This window comes from Cydia splendana, chromosome 24 (genome assembly GCF_910591565.1).
Source record: "Cydia splendana chromosome 24, ilCydSple1.2, whole genome shotgun sequence".
Lineage (NCBI taxonomy): Eukaryota > Metazoa > Arthropoda > Insecta > Lepidoptera > Tortricidae > Cydia > Cydia splendana.
This window is the reverse complement of record NC_085983.1, coordinates 6910976-6936158: the sequence shown is the minus strand read 5'-3', so window position 1 is coordinate 6936158 and position 25183 is coordinate 6910976. Positions and strand designations below refer to the sequence as shown.

At 40.8% G+C, this 25183-nt stretch overlaps 1 protein-coding gene and 1 non-coding gene across 2 annotated transcripts; one reads left to right on the top strand and one right to left on the bottom strand.

The window, feature by feature from the left end:
- The first annotated feature begins 637 nt into the window (after nt 1–637).
- Nucleotides 638–25183, top strand: LOC134802491 (regulator of G-protein signaling 7). Its single transcript, XM_063775170.1, has 17 exons — nt 638–1444; nt 4694–4838; nt 5528–5614; nt 7305–7462; nt 8420–8478; nt 10296–10438; nt 11893–11973; nt 12998–13111; nt 14866–14950; nt 16277–16326; nt 18705–18814; nt 19500–19613; nt 20919–21047; nt 21691–21819; nt 22884–22947; nt 24113–24205; nt 24878–25183. The coding sequence occupies exons 1-17, from the start codon at nt 1386–1388 to the stop codon at nt 24938–24940; spliced, it is 1683 nt and encodes a 560-aa protein (XP_063631240.1). The 5' UTR covers nt 638–1385; the 3' UTR covers nt 24941–25183.
- Nucleotides 24313–24384, bottom strand: Trnat-agu (transfer RNA threonine (anticodon AGU)). The gene has a single exon. It is a non-coding gene; the product is annotated as a tRNA-Thr (tRNA).

The following is a 25183-nucleotide window of genomic DNA, read 5'->3' as shown; positions in this document are numbered from 1 at the left end:
TTATTGAAGTTCCCTCCACTCAATAAGGATAAAACCGTACATAATGTATACACATGTTCCGATAAAAAACTGGTAGCAAGAACTCAATGTGCATAGCTGAAAATAGGTTTCGGGTTATGAAACTATGCAATCATTTTTATCAGTGCATAAATTGCTCTTCTTACTGATAACAGCATTTCCGGTGATTACACATCTTGCCTGCAGTGCCATCTAGTGTCAACTAATGACACTATAGTGAAACGAACTAAGCTAACTAAAGAGTTTGAGAACGTAGCGCCATCTATTCATTTTAAGAAGAGTCAAAAATTACTGGGTTTCATAAAAGTTTTTTTCTGTGTTTATTCCGTGTTCTCTATATTATGTAGACTAATGGCTAATGGTTAGCTGCAACCAGACAACGAGAGAAGCATCTTACATTAAATGAATCACTCTTTACACTTGCTGTTACAGCCATCTGCCGGTACAAATCAAAAAGTTTAGGCGCGAAAAACATTTAAATGTAACGGATTTACTTTTAAATCAATTTATTAATTTAAGCAGTTAACATTTTTTTTGTGCTAACAGATAGGTAGTTATTTTTAACTCTACAAGGATTTTTTATTTGTATTCTGTTCGCCTAAAAATAGCTCTAAATAAGGCGTTCAATACACTCGTAAACACATGCGCCCTAGATTTCTAGCTTTATAATCGACTAAATTCAGAAGTTGATACATTGTCCTGCTGCCACAGAAGGAATAATTACATGTCAGATTAGTAGGGTTATACTCAGAAATATCATCTATCTCCTTCTTTCCAGTTGGTCCATCGTTTGTTTCTATCTCTTTTCAAAAAGGAACATTGAAAAAATAGATAAATGGCGAACGGATGACATTTGGTTCATTATTTTAAAAATGATAAAATTTTACTAGTCGGTGTTTTTATTTACATTTCATGAATAAAACATGTTGTTTATTGTTGTGCACGATATTTTGAATAGTGCAAGTGCGGCGTAGTGTTTGGAATCTGTACAATATACTGAAAACAAAATCTTCGTATAAATGTTTTTTACTCGATAAAAATCTTTTATTCTACTGTATTTTCAATAAAAACAAATGCTTAGATAGTTAAATGAGTTAAAAATGTGTCAAAGTTAATGTCTATAGGTGCCAGTGCTTTTTAAATCGTACTCAAATTAAATCTAAACAAAAATAGAGCTTCCTTCTAGTTAAACTAGTCAAAATGTATATTTAAACTATTATAGATATAAAATTAAGTTATAAATAGTCGTACAAACTACTCGTGAGTGTTTTAAATATGTCACAGCACCCAAAATGATAAATTTCGTGATATGTACAAGTGTATGATTTTGAGTCAGTAGTGAAAGAGTGAGTGATTATTAAATTAAAATGGTTACGATGAACTCTTCGGAGAAGGCACAGAAGGCCTGTCAGCAGGGCCCGTCCAGGTTTGTTGCTAACTTCATGTTTTTTATAATAATTAGCAGGCTAAAGCGCTTGATACACTAAATTCAGCATAAATGACCTAGTCACCAGGTGTAACCGCGTTTACCAAGTAAGCATCTTAAAAAAGGAACATCTTTTTTTTGACCCCCTGCGTCAAAAAAAAATGCATTTACGCATCTTACCCCCCGGGCTGAGGAAACCCATTGGGGGGTGGCATGTGGGACTCGCTCCTAACATAGTTTGCACTAACTAAAAACAGATTTTTTTGATCCTAGTTAGGATGACTGAATGAAGTAAGGTGTATCAAGTGTTAAAGAGTCCATCCAAGCTAACTCTGCGCTGACTAGATTGGTAGTGATAGATTGTTGCAGCACAACAATAATCATCATATTTTCATAGGAATTTGACATTTTAGTTGGCGCTTCCACACCAACAGAGTGTGGAAGCGCCAAGTTGGCGCAGAATGAGATTAGATGGACTTTAGCAGTTTGCACAATTAGGAATATGGTGATAGCTAATGCTGCTAAGAAAATGATTCTCTTGAGTTTAAATATAAAGAACCCAATTTGTTTCGACTCTGCGCTTAAAACATCAGAGTCGAGTACTTTATTGAGTGTTTTAAGCGCAACTTAATAAGACTAATCTTTGGATAGAGAGTGTCAAAATTGTTGTAGGTTTTATCCATGGTATAATAATATACTCCGCCTGGTACTCCATTCCCGTCTTTTCTAGGTCACCTAACTGACACGGGCCTACGTCATCATGCGACAGCGCTATATGATAATATGCGATAGCGCTATATATAGCGGCCATGTTGTTGTGACGTAGGCCCGTGTCACTCTGGGAATGGAAGACCATGTTTTATTAGACTATGGTTTTATCAAAATAAACAATATAGGTACATATCTGATACCTATGTTGTCTACCTATTACAAATAAAGCATTTTTAACTTCTGACTTCTAATATTCATTGCTTTATTTTATAGGGTAATTTCATTGCGCTAGTTTGCGTCCACTTGACGAAATTTGAAAATAAACCTTCATTGCTCCACAAATTTGGACTTATTGTAATCCTTAATATCTAAACAATTTATCTATCTACATTAAATTTTGCAAGTAGCAAATTAAAAATTAAATGTATTATTTGCTAATCCGTCAAGTGGACGGAAACTGACACTGGACGGTAAACTGACGCAATTACCTAAAAAAAATCAGTGGTTCCCAAAGTAGACTAGGCTCCGACCCATCTAACAAAAACGGACAAATTCTAGACCCACCTCTTGGCCCTCTTAAATAGGGAGTATAAAATAGCCCAGTCGGTTGGCATATCGTCTTATGTTTCAGGGCTCATTCAATGATTTCCTCTAACGGTCATAGTAAAAAAAAAACACTAAGGGGTCGTCCAGAAATCATGTGGTTGTTTAGAGAGGGGGTGGGGGTAAGAGAAATATCACGAATGATCATGATGGGGGTGGGGGGGTCAGAGAAGATATCATGTGTAATTTTTTTTTCAAAGCAGGAACGCCAAAAACAGCAATATTACTCAAAGGTTGGTTGCGTTAAAATCACCAAAATATCACCAAAGGGGAGGGGGGAGTCAAAAATAGGCCAAATATGATTACATTGATTACATGATTTCTGTACGACCCCTAACCACATCCACAATGTATGTGATTCCTTAATAGAAACAGGAAACATTAATAAGAACTCCATTTGATGTGTCATAAATTTGCATATATAGCAGTTGTTTTTTTGTTGGTTTGTTATTATTAATATTCAGAGCTTATAGCGGCATGGGCTTGAACAGTACAAAGTATGTGTAATTACTTATTTTTATTATTATTTTATTGCTTGCTAAACTTTTCCACATTATTGCCACATAATTATTTGTAACTGCATTTACTTTAGTTTTTATTTGTTAGGGTTCCGTACCCAAAGGGTAAAAACTTACATACAATGGACCTAATATTTGGATGAAAACCAAAATCGTAGTAATAGGCGGGTCCACACAGAGCGAGCAATGTCAAACTTCAAACTTCAACATTTATTCAGCAAATAGGCCACAAGGGCACTTTTATTTTACACGTCAACATTGAATTTAAATGTGTATGTACAAGCAAAAATAATAACAATACAGCAACAATTATAAAATACAACCAAAGACATATGTAACTTCGTATAAGACGAATAAAGTCTAAGGAAAAAACGTGCCTCGGAATTCAAGTAAAAGTCATTCTCGAATAGATGCCGCACACACCTTTAGCCTATCCTCGGCTAGATGGCGTGACGACACCGTTTCATATTTAACAATTTTAACACATAGATATCAGTGAATGAACATGGATCAAAATGATATAAAAATAATAAAATAATTTATCCATATATATACATTTTTTGATAACTTTATACGTTTTCATTTTGAGTTTTAGTCGTGTGTCGGTAGATGGCAGTAAATTTACAGTGACTACACAATTTACAATGACAGGACCCCTCTATACTATCTATTCTTTTTGATACAACTAACTGCAACTACCAATTCAAACTAACATATTACAATTACTGAGAGACGTATACGGTCTCTTAATGACGAATTACCCAAAAAAAAAATTCTGTCGCGAAAAAATTTCCTTGTGAATTGCTCACTCTCTGTGGACCCGCCTATGAAACCAGAATTTTTTGAAAATAAGATAAACGTGTGACTTAATGCAAAAATGGTTGGGAACCTCTGCTATAGACACAAGCTTTGTTTTCACAGTTTTGATTTTTTGGGAAAACCTAGATTACTGTGGCCTGGAGCACAATAATCTAGGTTTTTCCAAAATATCAAAACAGATAAGTTCTTGTGAGTTATTTGAAAACAAGTCATACCTATTTTGCGAAAGTCCAATCCCATTTGAACCTTAAACCTTATTAGGTAGGTACCAAGGTTGAAAATCTATTGACGCATACGTGGTCGATAAATCGCAGTATGCCTGCAAAAGGGTAAACACATTCACTGCAAAAAATACTTTATTTACCAAAAAGTTTATAGAGTTAGAAGAAAACTTCTTGTAATAGTTGTAATGTAGAATATAGTTGGTCAAGCAGATCTTGTCAGTAGAAAAAGACGGCAAATTTGAAAAATGTACGCGCGAAGGGATATAGTCTCATAGAAAATTTGAATTTCGCGCCTTTTTCTACTGACAAGATTAGCTTGACCATCTCTAGTACATTATCCATCCTGCAGTATTTTTTATTAAACTGAATTTCAGAGACAACTCAAAATGCGTGAAAGAAGACAAGGAAAAGGATAAGGATAAAAAGGACATAGTGCCGAAGATACCTCCGAGTGTGCAGGCGCTCATGACCACCATCCCGTCCCCGGAGGAATCTCCAAACTACCTCATCTACAAGAAGGTAATATAAGAATGGCTAAGGAGTGGAATTCACTTCCTGCTAATCTATTCCCAGACCACTATACCTTGGATCTCTTTAAATCGAGAGTGAATAGACATCTTTTAGGTAAGCATGTTCCATCTTAGACTGCATCGGCACTTACCATCAGGTGAGATTGTGGTCAAACGTTTACCTTTTTCCAATAAAAAAAAAGGTACTCTCTTCTTCTAAGTCGGTCCCTCACTGCTGAGGATCGTGCATAATTTTTCCTATGGTAGCTCTCCACTTCTCCCTGTCGGTTGCTTTGTGGAAAGCGTTGCTTAGTGTGATGTCCATCTGGGCGGATATTTGGTCACACCATCTCGTTGGACTTGGTCCTCTAGGCCGTCTGCCGTCCACCTTTCCCATCACCACAAGTCTCTCCAAGTTGTGAGGGTCTCTGCGAGCTATGTGACCGAAGTATCTCAGTACTCGTTGAAGACAGATGGTGAATAGTCTAGGTTCCTTTTCCATCCCGGTAACTCGATCAGATCGCGTTGGCTCGCGAGCCAACCCGGTATCCATTGCGCGCGGCTGCCTCGCGAGACAATGTTCGATAGTTTGCCGCGCAATATGGAGACAGGCCTTAAGAGCAATGGGGCATGTTTTTGAATATGATGTGTGCACCCATATTATTGCTGGTGACTGTACTACTTATATTTACATTACAGATGGAGTCCATCATTGAGAAGATGCAGGATGAGAACACAGGAGTCCCCGTGAGAACTGTCAAGACCTTCATGACCAAGATACCTTCTGTAAGTATTTTTAGAAGTGAAAACTTCTTTAGCGGCGCTGAGCACTTTTTGTGATGGGGAAAAAATGTTAAAGTCGTAATAGGTGTCACGTGACTGTAAGACGTCGTTACCCTCTCTTTCTACCGCGCGGCGAAAATGTATGCCTGAGCCTGCTGTTTCGTTTAGGCAGCGCAGGGCGCTTGCCTGACGTCACGTGTGACGGACACTGTTTACAATGTCATTCTGTTTTTCTTTTTTTATTTAAATGCCATCTAGTGAGTTTCCCTCAAACTGGTATTAATATAACTCTAGTTCTCACAGTGATGTGCTTAGGGGTTTCAAGTAATGCGACGAAATAACGCTAGATGGCGTTAACCTCAATTATACATAGTGCTGCAGACATTTTGCACTAGATGGCGCTGTTATTAATATTTTGAGTTACAATGTCGTTGAGTTTTCACTTCTGCCGGCACTCCCGGAGTGCAACCCGTTGTTTTTTATTAACCTTTTCGACGCCGTGTCAAACACAAAAGCTGTCACGCTGACGCCACGTCACCCAAGTGTCAAAACTGAAATTGAACTTTATGCATATGCAGTATGCACGTACTTAGTCTATGTTGCTCTGTGGTCTGTGACCGATTAATCAGTCTTTGGCTTTGAACCTGCGGTGCGGATACTGCGGATATATCGGTCATTGGCGTCCAAAAGGTTAAAGGTCGAACCACACTGGATACGTATGCCTAATATGTTCGTATTTCTTAAGCCCCCTCCAGACTATGCGCGTGAATCGCGGGCGAAGCCGCGAACGCAAGTGTGGAGTCGATTTTCGCAGACAGCGTAATCGACTCCACACTCGCGTTCGCGGCTTCGCCCGCGATTCACGCGCATAGTCTGGAGGGGGCTTTATGCGTAAAGATACATTGAATAAGATGCGTAAAATTTAATACAATTTCGTGCTTCGTATTTGACAGGTAAACGAGATGGCGCTGTACAGCTCCATACATTTTGCGGTAACTCTGATTGTTAAAAGTTGACGTTTGACAATTCAGTGACCGCAAAACATATGGCGCAGTACAGCGCCATCTGTTTTGGATGTCAATCAAAGGGGCACGTTTATTTCTTAGACTTTACCTCTCTATTACAATCAATTGTCTTTGGTATGCGTATGGATGATAGCACTGCTTTTTTTAGGTTATAGACTCATACAAATGACAGCCCACTTTTATTTCCATGCCTTTTTGTTGGCGATTCGTCGCACTGGCGTTTTCAGAGAGACAGAGTCGTGCTAACCGGTGTATATTGACCTTAAGTGTGGAAAATAGGCAGAAAAAAAATTATAGACAAATTTACAAACAGAGCAATAGGTTCTTATACAGGATGGCTAAAAAATAACTGTATTCCCGTTGCCAGAGAGGTTTTGGGATTATACTGAGCAACTTTTACTATGGGACTAACACCGAAATCGCGAAAAAAGAATTTGGCTGTTTCATACATTTTGTCTAGTCCATTTTCTATGGGAGGGTAAATATTTTTTTCGCGATTTCGGGGTTGGTCCCATAGTAGAAGTTGCGCAGTATAATCCCAAAACTTCCCTGGCAACGGGGATGCAGTTATTTTTTACCCACTGTGTATAAGTTTTAACCAAGCAGATGGCGCTGTTACATTTTGAGTGAGGGTTTTTAATTTTGAATAATAATATCGTGTTTTTTAGGTCTTCACCGGCACTGACCTAGTAAACTGGCTGATGCGTCATCTCACTCTTGAAGAGAGGGACGCCCTACACCTCGCTCACTTGCTCGCGGCCCACGGGTACCTGTTCCCTATAGATGACCACAACCTTACTGTGCGGAATGACAATACTTACTACAGGTAACCAGTGGGGAGACACTCCTGACTTCGGGCAAACTCGGCTCCGTTCGGCTCAGCATTGCTCCGAGCAATTAGGGTTGACAGAACTTGACGTCCCTTTGCGTGCACGACCACAGATAAGATAATTACTTGAATTTTGACAACCCTAAATAGCGGAAAGGGATGCCATAAGTTAGAAAGGGATATCATGATTCGACCCTGAATCGCTGTCAAACTTCGGTTTTGTAGGAAGTGGCCTTTCTGTACGGTAGTACTATTACTTATTCTGTGCTACTAGTGCTACTACCCAACAGCTCGCCACAAGCTGCTCTGCGTTGATTAATAGGGAATATTACGCGAAACTCTGCGTAGCTAGCGCCACTACCACTATCTGTCACAATCTGGGGGTCTACCGCGAAACAAGAAAATCGAAATTTCGTTATCTAACCTCTCTATCACTCTTGCATATTCGAGCGATAAAGAGGCAGATAACTAAATTTCGATTTTCGCGTTTACCGGTAGGCCCTTGTTAACAAACCGCCTTGATGCATCAATGTCATATTTTTTGTCTGTGAAAACTTGTCAAAACAGTTTAAGGCACAGTATGTATAAGTTATAAGTTAGTATATGAATTTACTAGAGTCGGTAGTGTGGCACTCTGGCGGCAGAACATTGCAGTAATATCCCCTATTGCAATAGTAAAAATCTGTGGGCAACGAGATCATACTGTTTACACCTTTATTATTATCCTCTTAAGGTCCAGCCATACAAATGAAAAATCCAGAATTTGCCACTGAAATTTGAACCTTTAGTACGGGGAATAGAGTTGATTGTTTTGTTTGAAAATTTAACGTAACAAAACAAATGTTCTAATTGAATATGATTTAAATTTCATCGAACTGAATAAATACTGTAGGTACGACTATGGGCCTTAGGAGGATGTCAGATATTCATGTTTTATTATCATTTTTGTTACAGATTCCAAACACCATATTTCTGGCCTTCTAACCAATGGGAACCGGAAAACACTGATTACGGTTAGTTTGAAATAGATATTTCTTTTACAAGGGGGCAAAGTTGTTGTTTAACCGCTCGTGCTAATATTGATTTATTACCCGAGCAAGCGAAAGATTCCAAAATTGAACCACGAGCGTAGCGAGTGGTTCGAAAAATGGAATCGTTTGCGAGGGTTTTTCGAGAATTTTTCACCACACCAACCCGAAGCAAATATTAAATGTAAAATATCAAACAAAATCAAATTCAAATTAATGTTATTAAATATGTATCATCCAAAATCATCATTTAAAAGTCAATTCTACCAGCAAACATAAGAAAACAACTCAAAATTTGTATTTGATTACTTTGCCTCACATGTGAATTACTGATAGCAAAGTGCAACTTTGCTATCCGTTTTTGAAGTGCAAAGTAATTCTTTCCGAGCTGGTGTGCTGAAAAACAAATTAAAGTCAGACCAAGAAAAGTCTGCAGCGATTTTGATAGCCCACGCAGTGCAAGTGTTATTTATACGTCATAATGTCATACAAGTTTGACGTTTAAAATAACGCTTGCACTGCGTGGACTAACAAAATCGCTGCAGACTTTTCTTGGTCTAACTCTGGTTAGGTTGCGATTTTCGCTCTGGTCGTATCTGGTTCAACGAATATCCCTGGCAATCAAAGATAAAGTAAAGAAAGAGTGGTAACTCCATACATCAGTTTTCTTACTAAAACGCGAGTTGTCTCGTAGTCGACATCTAACGTCAAGTAGCGGGATATATCAGTACTGCTAGTTGACAATAGATGTCGCGACGAACGAATACTCTAGCGCTCAACAATTTTCAGCTAATATTATAACCGGATTAACCGGAACTCTATTTTCAACTCCTCTACTCCTTGTCTGAATTCTCTTTGCTATTAGCAAAAAGAATAGATAGTATAGAGGGGTCCTGTCATTGTAAATTTTGTAGTCACTGTAAATTTACTGCCATCTATCGACACACGACTAAAACTCAAAATGAAAACGTATAAAGTTATCAAAAAATGTATATATATGGATAAATGATTTTATTATTTTTATATAATTTTGATCCCTGTTCATTCACTGATATCTATGTGTTAAAATTGTTAAATATGAAACGGTGTCGTCACGCCATCTAGCCGAGGATAGGCTAAAGGTGTGTGCGCCATCTATTCGAGAATGACTTTTGCTTGAATTCCGAGGCACGTTTTTTCCTTAGACTTTATTCGTCTTATACGAAGTTACATATGTCTTTGCTATTAGTCAATGAATATATTTTACAATAATAATGATATTAATTATACAATTTCAGTTGAACTTGAATAGGGTAATTCGCCAGTAACTGGCCACTTTTAGTAACTGGCCACCCCAAACCAAAAATTTATTCTATTCACCTATAAATAGAATTTATTTTAGTATAAGGTGGCCAGTTATTGAAAGCTGGCCAGTTATTCAAACCTTATACTAAAATGAATTTTGTTTAAAGGTGAATAGAATTCATCAACAGCGGTAAGAGCGTGCGACTTTCAATCTGGAGGTCGCGGGTTCAAACCCCGGCTCGTACCCATGAGTTTTTCGGAACTTATATACGAAATATCATTTGATATTTACCAGTCGCTTTTCGGTGAAGGAAAACATCTTGAGGAAACCGGACTAATCCCAATGAAGCCTAGTTTCCCCTCTGGGTTGGAAGGTCAGGTGGCAGTCGCTTTCGTAAAAACTAGTGTCTACGCCAATTCTTGGGATTAGTTGTCAAGCGGACCCCAGGCTCCCACAAGCTGTGGCAAAAATATAGATTAGAGAATAGAGAATAGAGTCTCATTATGTTTTGTTTCAGCGGTGTACCTGTGCAAGCGGACGATGCAGAACAAAGCCCGGCTGGAGCTCGCCGACTACGAGGCCGAATCCCTCGCCCGGCTTCAGAAGATGTTCAGCCGGAAGTGGGAGTTCATCTTCATGCAGGCCGAGGCCCAGAGCAAGGTATGTCTTACTATTAACCTGTACAAGCGGACGATGCAGAACAAAGCCCCGCTGGAGCTCGCCGACTACGAGGCCGAATCCCTCGCCCGGCTTCAGAAGATGTTCAGCCGGAAGTGGGAGTTCATCTTCATGCAGGCCGAGGCCCAGAGCAAGGTATGTCTTACTATTAACCTGTACAAGCGGACGATGCAGAACAAAGCCCGGCTGGAGCTCGCCGACTACGAGGCCGAATCCCTCGCCCGGCTTCAGAAGATGTTCAGCCGGAAATGGGAGTTCATCTTCATGCAGGCCGAGGCCCAGAGCAAGGTATGTCTTACTATTAACCTGTGCAAGCGGACGATGCAGAACAAAGCCCGGCTGGAGCTCGCCGACTACGAGGCCTAATCCCTCGCCCGGCTTCAGAAGATGTTCAGCCGGAAGTGGGAGTTCATTTTCATGCAGGCGGAGGCCCAGAGCAAGGTATGTCTAATCTAATCTTATTATATTAGACACGGTTAATTTTTATGTGACGCCTGTGACGGATACTTATTTTAAGTCTAGCGACCCACCCCGGCTTCGCACGGGTTAACAAATTATACACCTAAACCTTCGTCAAGAATCACTCTATTGATAGGTGAAAACCGCATGAAAATCCGTTCAGTAGTTTTCGAGTTTATCGCGAACATACAGTCAGACGCGGCGGGGGACTTGTTTTACGAGTATAAGGTGTAGTGATATGTCGCCACCAGCTTAGTTGGGCCATCACACACAAGTGTAAACTTGTCACAAAATGAAAACTCTAAAAGTAGTCCATAAAATGACTGCAAAGTCTACAAACAGCCCGACCCATGATGGGACCGTGACTAGCCACCGCCTCAGTGACGAAAAGTCAGAAAGGCCACCCCAGCGTCGAAAATACAGACGTTTGTGGAAGACGAGAGCAGTTAGTCTATTATTTCAAAAATATATTTAAGAGTACCTAACTAGTATTGTTGTTTTTGATGCTTATCATCATCATCTTCCTCGCGTTATCCCGGCATTTTGCCACGGCTCATGGGAGCCTGGGGTCCGCTTGACAACTAATCCCAAGAATTAGGCACTAGTTTTTACGAAAGCGACTGACATCTGACCTTCCAACCCAGAGGGGGAACTAGGCCTTGTTGCGATTAGCCCGGTTTCCTCACGATGTTTTTCTTCACCGAAAAGCGACTGGTAAATATCAAATGGTATTTCGTACATAACTTTCGAAAAACTCATTGGTACGAGCCGGGGCTTGAACCCGCAATCTCCGGGTTGAAAGTCGCACGCTCCTACCGATATTTTTAACGCATTCACTGCCAGGGGGCGTGGCCTAGGAACAAACTTGTATGACGGTGGACGCACATGTGCGTCGGGGGCAGTGAATTTGTTAATGCTTGTATTGAAACTGTTTTATAGGTTGTGTTTTTAAATATTCACATAAACTTTTTATGCAGGTGGACAAAAAACGCGACAAACTCGAGAGGAAAGTCCTGGATAGCCAGGAGAGAGCCTTCTGGGATGTACATCGCCCGATGGTAAGTTACTAACACTTACGATCCAAGCTAAAATCTCTTTTAAGTATCTACTATTTTGTTATTAATCAAGCAAACATCGAAAACTTTGCATAAATAATTGAATTCGCTCGTACAGAAAAAAATACTGACTTTATTAAGACACACATTATAATTAAGATACATATTTAAAGGTATGCAAGCGCATTAATAGTTATTTGTTTTACAAGGGGGCAAAGTTGTTGTTTAACCGCTCGTGCTAATATTGATACCCGAGCAAGCGAAAGATTCCAAAATTGAAAAATGGAATCTTTAGCGTTGCGAGGGTTTCAAAGCACGAGGGTTAAACAAAATTTGCCCCTGAGTGAAATACAAAATTTTTCACCACACAAACCCGAAGCAAATATTAAATGTAAAATATCAAACAAAATCAAACCAAAACAAATCCAAATGAATGTTATTAAATATTTATCATCCAAAATCATCATTTAAAAGTCAATTCTACCAGCAAACATAGAAAACAACTCAAAATTTGCATTTGATTATTTTGCCTCACATGTGAATAAAATGCAACTTTGCTATCAGTTTTTGAAGTGCAAAGTAAGGCTTTCCGAGCTGGTGTGGAGAAAAAAATGTTTTCAAACTTACGTATGTTCTTTTTAGTTTAATTGTTACGCGAATGCCACTCATGACAAAACGTACGGAGCCGTACAGCACCGGGTGGCCAAAAAATAAGTGCATTCCCGTTGCCAGGGAGGTTTTGGGATTATATTGAGCAACTTTTACTATGGGATCAACCCTGAAATCACGAAAAAAAAGTTTACCCTCCCATAGAAAATGGACCAGCCAAAATGTATGAAACAGCCAAATTTTTTTTTCCCGATTTCAGGGTTGATCCCATAGTAAAAGTTGCTCAGTATAATCCCAAAACCTCCCTAGCAACGGGAATGCACTTATTTTTTGGCTACCCTGTATAATATGTCTTACGCTTCTTGGTATTTCTGTATGTTATTAGTCAAATTAGTTACTAAAATTATTTTTGTTTCAGCCTGGTTGCGTGAACACCACAGAGCTGGACCCCAAAAAGCTGTCTCGCATCAACGCGCTGAAGGCCAAACGGATGCGACAGTGCCAAGAGCTGATACAACAGCATAACCTCAAGGTAAGTTCCAAATTAGACGACTGGTCTGACCTAGTGGGTAGTGACCCTGCCTGTGAAGCCGATGGTCCTGGGTTCGAATCCCGGTAAGGGCATTTATTTGTGTGATGAACACAAATATTTGTTCCTGAGTCATGGATATTTCTATGTATATAAGTATGTATTTATCTAGATAAGTATGTATATCGTCGCCTAGCAGCCATAGTACAAGCTTTGCTTAGTTTGGGGCTAGGTTGATCTGTGTAATATAAAAATATAAAAATTTCAAAGCATTCTACCGACTCTTCTTCCTCGCGTTATCCCGGCATTCGCCACGGCTCATGGCAGCCTGGGGCAGTGGGGAGACACTCCTGACTTCGGGCAAACTCGGCTCCATTCGGCTCAGCATTGCTCCGAGCAATTATTAGGGTTGACACAACTTGACGTCCCTTTGCGTGCACGACCACAGATAAGATAATTACTTGAATTTTGACAACCCTAAATAGTCGAAAGGGATAGTGCCATAAGTTAGAAAGGGATATCATGAATCGACCCTGAATCGCTGTCAAACTTCGGTTTAGTAGGAAGTGTCCTTTCTGTACGGTAGTACTATTACTCATTCTGTGCCTGGGGTCCGCTTGACGACTAATTACAAGAACTGACGTAGGCGCTAGTTTTTACGAAAGTGACTGCCATCTGACCTTCCAACCTAGAGGGGAAACTAGGCCTGATTGGGATTAGTCCGGTTTCCTCACGATGTTTTCCTTCACTGAAAAGCAACTGGTAAATATCAAATGATATTTCGTACATAAGTTCCGAAAAACTCATTGGTACGAGCCGGGGTTTGAACCCGCGACCTCAGGATTGAAAGTCGCACGCTCTGTAGACCACCAGCGCAGAGCACTCTACCGACTACCACCCACCAACTAACGGACCTGTAGAAAGGTAGAGGTGTCATATTTAGAACAAACATAGGGACCGTGCGCGTTGGAGGGTCTGCCATCTTGTGGCCTGAATCGGAAACATATGTGCACATGTACATTGCCAAAGCAAGTGCAACCATCAACCGTTCTCGTCGGTACGTTTCCTTGTGCATAGTAGGTTCTGCCATCTAGTGGGCTACATCGGAAGCATAAACGACACATTTACGACTCCTATACTGCCCTCTATAGTTCATGCACGGGGCCTATAGTTCTGTCCAGGCAGCTGTTGTCAAGTCCAAATGTAAAAAGTAAATGAACGACCGAATGGAACCATCTTTAAAGTGTCGCATTCCAATGTAATGTAGACAATAGGGTATTTGACTACTAGTCAAATCAGTTTCTTTTTTCGAACTATCAAAACGATTTTGCTACTATGGAATTTATATGAAACACTAGCATGTGACGTCACGATCAAATTGCCTACCCTTTATAGTTTTATACGGGTTTTAAAATAGAAATTGTGTAAAAAAAACTGCTATATACGTATTTTTATTAATCTTCTGGTGCTTTATTTCATGCATGGTGCAAAATAATTTATTTTAAATACAGTCAAATACCCTATTTAAACCTTTAAACATTTCAAAAAGTGTTAACCACACGAATGAAATTGTTTGATTATTTTGTATATTTTAATTTAATGTGACTATTTTAATTTTATTTTATTTTTATTGGAATATTGTTTTAATTTTAAATTATTATATTTACTGTGTTCGTGATTTTAATTTTAATGTAATATGGATCTTTTGTTATCTGAAATAAATATGAATTGAATTGAATTGAATGTTTTTTTTTCAGAACAACCCAATAGTGACCATCACCAACCCCGAGGAAAGCGAGGAAGAAATACAGAAAAAAGCTGAAAACACCGTCAAAGAAAACGGTACAATATGATTCAGCCTATATTCAGCCTATACACGTCCCACTGCTGGGCTCAGGCCTCCTCTCATGCGCGAGAGGGCTTGGACTATGGTCCCCACGCTAGCCCAAAGCGGGTTGGGGACTTCACATACACCTTTGAATTTCTTCGCAGATGTATGCAGGTTTCCTCACGATGTTTTCCTTCACCGGAAAGCAAGTGGTAAATATCAAATGATATTTCGTACATAAGTTCCGAAAAACTCATTGGTACGAGCCAGGATTTGAACCCGCGACCTCCGGTTTGAAAGTCGGACGTCATATCCACTCGGCCACCACCGCTTAATTTATAAAAAAAATCTCAATGTTACTATAATCTGTATCTTTAGGTATTTAAATAAAAGTAAACAAACAATTTGTACAGTTATAACATTTATTGGTTAACCGACCAATTACAAAACCGCCTGGAACAGTCACTGAACGACCTGACTTTAACCTACATTATTTGATCATGTAATGTTTTCTTCTACCCTCAACTGGCTTAACGAGCCATTTGAGGGTAGATTTTGTTTACTTTTATTTAAATACCTAAAGATACAGAGTTTAGAGTCAGACCAAGCTGACTCAGCAGTGATTTTGACAGCACAGACTGTGCAAGTGTTTTTAGGGTTCCGTACCTCAACAGGAACAAACGGAACCCTTATAGGATCACTCGTGCGTCTGTCTGTCTGTCCGTCCGACCATACTCTTCCCTTTATCTCCAAAACGACTGGGTCTAAAATTTCGAAAAAAATACACAAAATAGTTCTTTACCTATAGATGACGGGAAAACCTATTAGAAATGTGCAGTCAAGCGTGAGTCGGACTTATGTACGGAACCCTTGGAACGCGAGTCCGACTCGCACTTGACCGGTTTTTTCAAACCGCTATAATTTCATAGAAGAAACGTTTAAAATAACACAGTCTGTGCTATCAACATTACTGCCAAGTCAGCTCGGTTCTGACTCTAATAATGTGATGCAATGTTTAATAAAAATCCTTTTTTTATAACATTAAACATTAAAATCATGTGGTCATAACTAAATTGTATTACTCGCAAATAATGTAGTAATTTTGGAAAAATCCACATACAATTTCATAGTGCATCTTATTGTTGTTTTTAAGACCAAAATAAGTCTGCAACGATTTTGATAGCGCACGCAGTGCAAGTGTTATTTATACATTATAATTTCATAGAAGTATGATGATTAAAAAAAAAACACTTCCACTGTGTTTGTTATCAAAATCGTTGCAGACTTATCTTGGTCTAACTCTATCAGTGTATTTAAAAATAATGTTTTTTTTATTTTAGGTGAATCCTCCGAACCTGAGATAACTGTCTGCATTCCCGAGGCTAATAAGGTAAGATTTAAGCATTTTGGATTTCATACGGGCCTATAAATCCCGGTCTTTTGATAGGCTTGCGTGGGGATATAGATCCAACACGTAGAGGCCCTTTGGAGAGCTTTAATGTCAGGTAGAACGCCTGCTGGAACCCGTTCACAGGTGCAACAATAGACACCCATGAACCGGTCGCAGCAGCCATTGGGACTATTGAAATTAAGCATTATTATTACTTAAATACTTATATTTCAAATTTCGTTAAGGATTTAAGTGCACATACCTAAAAAAAATATACTCTGGTACACCCACTTTTCAGTAGAATAAAGTGTCAAATTAAAAAACCGGACAAGTGCGAGTCGGACTCGCCCACCGAGGGTTCCGTACTTTTTAGTATTTGTTGTTATAGCGGCAACAGAAATACATCATCTGTGAAAATTTCAACTGCCTAGCTATCATGGTTCATGAGATACAGCCTGGTGACAGACGGACGGACGGACGGACGGACGGACGGACGGACGGACGGACAGCGGAGTCTTAGTAATAGGGTCCCGTTTTTACCCTTTGGGTACGGAACCCTAAAAACCGGACACCACCGGAAAGTGCGAGTCGGACTAGCCCAACGAGAGTTCCGTATTTTATAGTATTTGTCGTTATAGCGGCAACAGAAATACATCATCTGTGAAAATTTCAACTGTCTAGCTCTCACGGTTCATGAGATACAGCCTGGTGACAGATAGACGGACAGTGGAGTCTTAATAATCGGGTCCCGTTTTTGCCCTTTGGGTACGGAACCCTAAAAATTAGGCGCGAAGAGTTGACGTCCCGTAAAAAATTGAATTCGGCACCTTTGAAACTGATAAAATTAGTGTGCCAGAGTATATCATCAACGCAGTCAGAAGTGAAATAAGTTTAAGGCAAAAATTTAATTTTTGGTACAAGCTTTTATCGCTGACTGTACTTTTCTTACGACAGACTACTAATACTCATCGAGACAATTCTAAAAACTCCTAACACAATTAGATTGCGTTGTTTCATCACAGAGTTCCTATGGCCACCTCCTGTCTCCATCATCAGATCAGCTCGATGGTACCATAATATTGCAGTGTCATCCGATTTATACATGCATGCAATATTTGTGGGAAGTGGATCAAATTTAACTTGCAAGATTTGATTACAGACCGACAGACAACGGTCAGGTGAAACTAAATAAAAGCTTGTAAAAAGGCGAGTGGCGTGAGTAACAATTTGAGGCGAAGCCGAAAATCTAATATTATAAAGGCGAAAGTATGTCTATCTATCTGTCTGTTACCTCTTCACGCTTAAGCCGCTGAACCGATTTAGTTGAAATTTGGTATAAATATAGTTTGAGTCCCGGGGAAGGACATAGGATAGTTTTTATGTCGGAAATCATCCCTGAAGAGAGTGCAAAGGGGGGTGGAATTGAAAGAGTTAATGAATTGCCTAATAATTGAAATAAGCGATGCGCGAATTGAATGATTGCTATTAGCATTATCCAGGCGCTATACCTACTTTAGCTGATGTCACTGATTCCACGCAGACGAAGTCGCGGGCAAAAGCTAGTTGTTAAAGACGCCACGAGTATTTTTTGACTCAGTTAAACAACGTTGCATACAATACTTTTTCTACGACCAAGCACTTTGAAATAAAATTGTAAATTTAACAAATATTTTTCATGTCATCTAGTGGTCTTGAATGAATGCATGAAATTAAAAAACCATGTCTATGGGTCACTTATTTGACAGAGATGACATTTAAAATAAGGTTGGCAACTATGTATTTCATACAATATTTTTTAAGTGGTCATTGCACGAAGTATCGAAAAGTGCTAAAAACATGCTTCGTGTATGCACAAATGCGTTTTTGGGGAATAGACTAAAAACTTGTCTTGACAACTGTAAGGTAGGGTTTTAAAGATGTGTGCACGACCCTTTATATGACAAATAAAAGTACGCGAGTAGAAAAGTCGCGTCCTAATAGGGAATATTAGGCAAAGCTCTGCGCAGGTGGCACTACTAGCACATACAGTAAACAAACCTCATTGACATCATCAATGACACATCATGCGTCACTAGGTCAATCACATGGCCTACCGTGAAACGCGACAGTCGAAAGTTCGGTTTCTGCCTCTCTATCACTCTTGCTTATTCGAGCGATAGAGAGGCAGATAAATAAATTTCGATTTTCGCGTTTCGCGGTAGGCCACCTGTAAACAAACCGCCTTGGTGCATCAACGTCATAGTGAAAACTTGTCAAAAAACTGTTAAAGGCCTAGTATGTATTAGTTACTCTATGGTTTACTAAACAAATTAGTGCTGCACTCTGGCGGCAGAACATTGCAGTAACACTCCCTATTGTACCTAATGTTTCTGTAACAGATTGCCACGCCGAGTATAGAGCGGCAGGTGGAGGCCGCAAGACGAAACCTCGCGATGTTGCGAGCTCGCATGGAACGGCGCAACGTTCGCGTCAGCAAGGTCGCTGAAATGTAAGTATACGATGACATTTCCACGCCGAGTATAGAGCGGCAGGTGGAGGCCGCAAGACGAAACCAGGCGATGTTGCGAGCTCGCATGGAACGGCGCAACGTTCGCGTCAGCAAGGTCACAGAAATGTAAGTATGCGATGACATTTCCACGCCGAGTATAGAGCGGCAGGTAGAGGCCGCAAGACGAAACCTAGCGATGTTGCGAGCTCGCATGGAACGGCGCAACGTTCGCGTCAGCAAGGTCGCAGAAATGTAAGTATGCGATGACATTTCCACGCCGAGTATAGAGCGGCAGGTGGAGGCCGCAAGACGAAACCAGGCGATGTTGCGAGCTCGCATGGAACGGCGCAACGTTCGCGTCAGCAAGGTCGCTGAAATGTAAGTATACGATTACATTTCTGGAGCACACCTAAAGCTTACCCCCCACTAAGCTAAACCATAGAGCAATATAGTAAGACAAGAGAGCTCACTCCATACATCAGTTTTGGTACCAAAAAAATAGTATTTTCATAGTCGACATCTAGCATCGTCGTCTTATGTTGTTGAGAATTAGACTTTCCGGTCGGTGCTACATCAAGCATCGTGGCCTAAAAAGCTCTCTGTTATATCACCATTGTATAAAATAATATTGCTGTGCCGTTAATAATTGTTTTAGTGCTTTAATAGGTGTAATTTAATGTTTCAGCTTCATAGCGTACTGTGAGCAATACGCCGAGTACGACATGTTCCTCACCCCTCCGGAGTACCCCAACCCGTGGATCCACGACACCACCGAGCTGTGGGAGCAGGAGAAGCAATGGTACGTCCAAAAAGTTCGGAAACTAACTAACTAATACGGCTCAGCGACCCAAAGAGGGTCTTGGCCTCCGAAACGAGAGCACGCCACTTTTCCCGATCCTGCGCCGTTTCCTGCCAATTATCGGCTTGAAGCTGACGCAGATCCGCTGCCACACTGTCTCCCCAGCGGAAAAAAGCGCAAAAACAAGCAAGCAAAAACAAAGCAGCGGAAAAAGTTCGGAAAAGTCACGCTTAACGAAAATGCCGGTTTTTTTTTAAACGACTGAAAATAAAAAATTGGGTTGTTGTCACATGTTTAATTTAATAACGAAATCTAGTTAAATAGATAGAAAATCGGTCAAGTGCGAGTCGGACTCGCCCACCGAGGGTTACGCACTATTAATCACTAGGCGAGAACTGAGACACCAGCGCGCCGCTCTCCCACCTTCGTCACCGGGCACGGCATTCTCCCGCCAGCTCCGCGGTCGCGGCTGCCGCTCGAGCATTGGACTTAACAGTCATTTGCGGAAGTGCCGCACTCTTATGGACGCTGTTTAAACCATCATCTTATTGATGTTACAGGCCAATGATGATGATGAGTATTTGTTGTTATAGCGGCAACAGAAATACATCATCTGTGAAAATTTCAAGTGTAGCTATCACGGTTCATGAGATACAACCTGGTGACAGACGGACAGTGGAGTCTTAGTAATAGCCTTAACCCTAAAAAGTAACGCTATAGTTAGACCAAGAAAACTCTGCAGTGATTTTGATAGCCCTCGCAGTTCAAGTGTTATTTATAACGTCATCATTTCATAGAAGTTGTCGTTTAAAATAACACTTGCACTGCGTGGGCTATCAAAATCGCTGCAGACTTTTCTTGGTCTAACTCTAAACGAAAATGCCGATATTTTAAATCAACTTAAACTTAAAAAATTAAACTCACTATCCTGTCCATGTATTGGTCACTTTCTAGCATCTTCAACAATGTACTATTAACGAAGAGTTGTATAAGCACCACTCGCCCCATGCCACTAACCTGGGGTTTAGCGGTTAAACCGTTAATCCAGTGTTAAATTGTACTATTATGGTAACTCTAGGTTTAACCGGTTAACCCCGGGTTAGTGGGAAGGTGCAAGCGGCGCTGAGAGAGGTAAAATGAGTGCGGGTTAGCGTTCGCTCGGGGCAAAGTCTCAAAAAGTCTCGCGTCTCAAAAAGCAAAATGTGAGACAAAATACACATTGGACAGGTGATATACCACTCAAAGTCTCAAACACACCATTGACATCAAGCCGCAGAAGAAATGTATGCATTATGTGTGTTACAGCAAAGACCCGCTGCCCTTGCGGCGCGTGCGTCGCTGGGCCTTCGGGCTCCGAGAGCTGCTCAACGACCCCGCCGGCCAGGAACACTTCGCCAAGTTCCTGTCGAAGGAGTTCAGCGGGGAGAACCTCAAGTAAGACCAGTCACAAGGAATGCCACTATGACACTATGTCGTCGCGTCGCTACAAGTACATGCGGCCCACACCAATTTTGGTGTCTAGCAGTAGTGGTTGCCGCACACCGCTACGGAACTGACGCCTGGTCGCGTGAGAAACTTGTTGAGCATTAGAGTTTTCGTTCGTCGCGACATCTATTGCCAACTAGCAGTACTGATAAATTCCGCTACTTAACGCTAGGTGTCGACTACGAAATAATTCGCGTTTCCGTAAGAAAACTGATGTATAGAGTTATTGAAACTGTCACTGAATGATGATTTCAGTATGGCGGTTTGTTTACATAGTTAGCAAGATCCATAGAATGACACTTTAGCTACGGGGGCTATTCATAAATTACGTCATTTCAAATTAGGGGGGGGGGGGGGGGGGGGGGCTGGACATCGGATGTTGGCAGCATGACGTAGGAGGAAACGGGGTCATTCGAAGCATGATTTTTGGATGATTTTAGGGGGAGGCGGGTCAAAAATCGTCAAAAATAGATGACGTAATTTATGAACAGCCCCTAGGTCTTATCTTTGGGAAAACATTTTTGAGTTTTTATATGTTCTTCCAGATATTATTTCTCTATGGCAACAGTTAACCAATTATTTTTGATGGCAGGTTCTGGCTAGCGGTGCAAGACCTGAAGGCTCAGCCGATCCGGCGCGTGGCCGCCCGCGCCAAGGAGATCTGGAAGGAGTTCCTGGCGTCCGACGCACCTTCGCCCGTCAACATCGATGCCGCTAGCAGGTGACTTGCTTATACTAACCCTCTTATTCCCACTTGCACCACTCCAGTAACCCGGGGTTACCATGGTTACCAGTACAATTTGACACTAGGTTAACGGGTTAACCGCTTAATCCCTGGCTAGCGGTGCAAGACCTGAAGGCTCAGCCGATACGGCACGTGGCCGCCCGCGCCAAGGAGATCTGGAAGGAGTTCCTGGCGGCCGACGCACCTTCGCCCGTCAACATCGATGCCGCTAGCAGGTGACTTGCTTATACTAACCCTCTTATTCCCACTTGCACCACTCCAGTAACCCGGGGTTACCATGGTTACCAGTACAATTTGACACTAGGTTAACGGGTTAACCGCTTAATCCCTGGCTAGCGGTGCAAGACCTGAAGGCTCAGCCGATACGGCACGTGGCCGCCCGCGCCAAGGAGATCTGGAAGGAGTTCCTGGCGGCCGACGCACCTTCGCCCGTCAACATCGATGCCGCTAGCAGGTGACTTGCTTATCTAACCCCCTTATTCATAAAACTTTACGGCCCTGATAAGGCTGATTTACACGACGCGCGAACTCGCATGCGATTTTAGTTTCATTGCGGACTGTTGGTTACGTCCAATTCAACCGACCGATCAAAACCCGCAATGGTATGAAACTCGCATGCGAGTTCTCGCATCGTCTAAATCAGCCCTAAGGCTCGTTAACTCATTTACATATGTGTAGCAAATTTCAACTTCATTGGTCCAGTACTTTTGGAGAAAATGGGCTGAGACAGACGGACAGACAGACACACGAGTGATCCTATAAGGGTTCCGTTTTTGTCCTTTTGAGGTACGGAACCCTTATCCTATCTTATTGTTTTCGGGGGCCCTTGCGGATACACTTCGACCCATAGGGATCTTTTGTGCAATTACCCCCTAGAAACGATCCGTCAACTACTCAAGAGCTTTTCCCACCATATCCATGTGCCGGATGATGGAGCTCATGGGTAGCGTTTTGAAGTCCTTTGGTTCCAGGTATCCTGCTCCAAAGTCCTTCATTCTTTGTCTGGTACGGGACCCTAAAAAACTTTATTTTATTCACAGGGAGCTGACTCGAGTAAAGGTGGAGTCAGGCACGGCAGATAGATACTGTTTCGACCAGGCGCAGGTAAATTAATTTTTGAAAAAAATCTAAATTTCATTCCATACATAACGATACTTTTACCTAAATTATACATTGAAAGTACCCTCAAAAAATACTTAAAAATTGTATCCTCAGTCATATTTTTTAATAGGGCAAATTGTCATTTACTGGCCACTGTGTAATAACTGGCCACCTTATACTAAAAATTAATTCTATTTACCTATAAACAGAATTCATTTTAGTATGAGATGAGGTATCAATAACTGGCCATCCTTCAATAACTGGCCTCCTTATACTAAAAGGAATCCTGTTTATAGGTGAATAGTAGTCATTTTTAGTATAAGGTGGCCAGTTATTTTATTAAACAGTGGCCAGTAATTGACGATTTACCCTACAAATGTATTTTACTTTCCTCATATTCTAAATTAAAAGTAGGTGTAACTCGGATGAAAGGCACCATTTCAGTCTCGGACTATTGGACTATCTCACTGCGTTCGAGCGCCAAACCACCTCAACTGAAATGGGTGCCTTTCATCCCTTGGTTAACCTTTTCGACGTCGTGTCAAACACAAAAGCTGGACGCCACGTCACCGAACTGTCAAAACTGAAATTGAACTTTATGCATATGCACGTAGGTCTATGTTGCTCTGTGACCGATTAATCCGTCTTTGGCGTTGAACCTGCGGTGCGGATATATCGGTCATTGGCGTCCCAAAGGTTAACAATCTATTGTAGGGATGTAACGATACCGATGCCGATATATCGGCATCGCCGATTTAAATTCAGCCGATATCACAGTTGAAAAGCGCGCGAAACGTACGACGCTGCTAATAATTTGAATAAACTTTGTTTCCATAAAAAAAGTCTACCTTAAGTGAACTATAATTACTTAATGATTTGGATTTACTTTTGCTTTGATTGCTTGATGGTTACCTATATAAATGTTTTCTTTTCTTTTTATTTGGCATTTTTCTTTGTTTTACAGTTTTTCACACTTCACAAAATCGAGTGTCTATTATACATATAAGTATGTTTTATACATATTAATTGATTTATTAACTAACTACTGTGCCATTGATATATTATCTGTATCGGTATCGCCGATTATTTACTTCAAAAATCGGTATCGGTATCGTATCGGCAAAATCATGTATCGTTACATCCCTAATCTATTGTGTGTTTGTGCCAGGCTCACGTGTACCACCTGATGAAGTCTGACAGCTACTCGCGGTACCTCCGCTCAGAGATGTACAAGGACTATCTCAATGGATCTAAGAAAAAGGTGAGAATCTACCGTGGACTCTAATAACCCGAGAATTCCAACCATTTCTTGGTGAATCGATACCATACCACAAAACTTTGAAATAAATGAAAAGTGGAAATATTCACTGTCTCGGGCGAGACTTGAACTCGCGACTCTGAGTCACTAGCCCATCGCTCTGTCAACTGAGCTACCGAGACTCACACTCAATGACAGCGTAAATTCACCAGTGGAATTAATAAAGTAGGGGGTGGCGCATCGTTACTGGTGAATTTCCAATGTGAAACGGAACTCCGGTAGCCTTACGGTAGATGTCGCTAGAGCGCATAAGTATGAGTGATATAGTGGAAATATTCGCTGACTACTTTAAAAACACAAATCAAAATATTTGATTAAAATATTTTTCCCAAATTTGTATACAGACACAATTTGACCGGCATTTTTAAATCTATACCCGTAAATGCTCGGGTACCTAATCCTATGAGTTTAAAAGGCTCAAATGTCTTCAATGCTATTTTCACGACGTACGAACGTGTCTTGCTAATTCAGTCAATCTCGGTACAAAAAGTACTGAGGTTGACTGAAATAACATGACAAATACGAACATTTTCTAGAAAATACGATGGAAAACATTTACGCACATCTGTAACCTTTTGTGATCACTATTTTTATAAATTTTTTTTTTATTTACAGACATCAGTCAAAGGAATCCGGTCCATCGTCTCATTCACCGCGCGTAAGGAGACCACCAACTAACGAAGACACATAGAAAGCGCGTCTTGTGAAGACTTGTGAAACGGAGTATATGTCGGTTTGAAACGTAACTACGTATTTGGTACGAGTTTCGTAACTTTGGTAACAGCAGGTACGAGTTTCGAAACTTTGGTAACAACTGGTGCGAGTTCCGTAACGTTGGCAAGAACTTGTACTAGTTTCGTAACCTTGGAAATAACTGGTGCGGATTTCGTAACTTTTGGTAATCGCTTGGGAAGCTAAGAG

Coding starts and splice junctions, on each gene's coding strand:
- LOC134802491 (XM_063775170.1), top strand. CDS start 1,386: ATGGTTACGATGAACTCTTCGGAGAAGGCACAGAAGGCCTGTCAGCAG. Junction 5,615..7,304: donor TCATGACCAAGATACCTTCT/GTAAGTATTTTT, acceptor CGTGTTTTTTAG/GTCTTCACCGGCACTGACCT. Junction 13,112..14,865: donor TACAACAGCATAACCTCAAG/GTAAGTTCCAAA, acceptor TTTTTTTTTCAG/AACAACCCAATAGTGACCAT.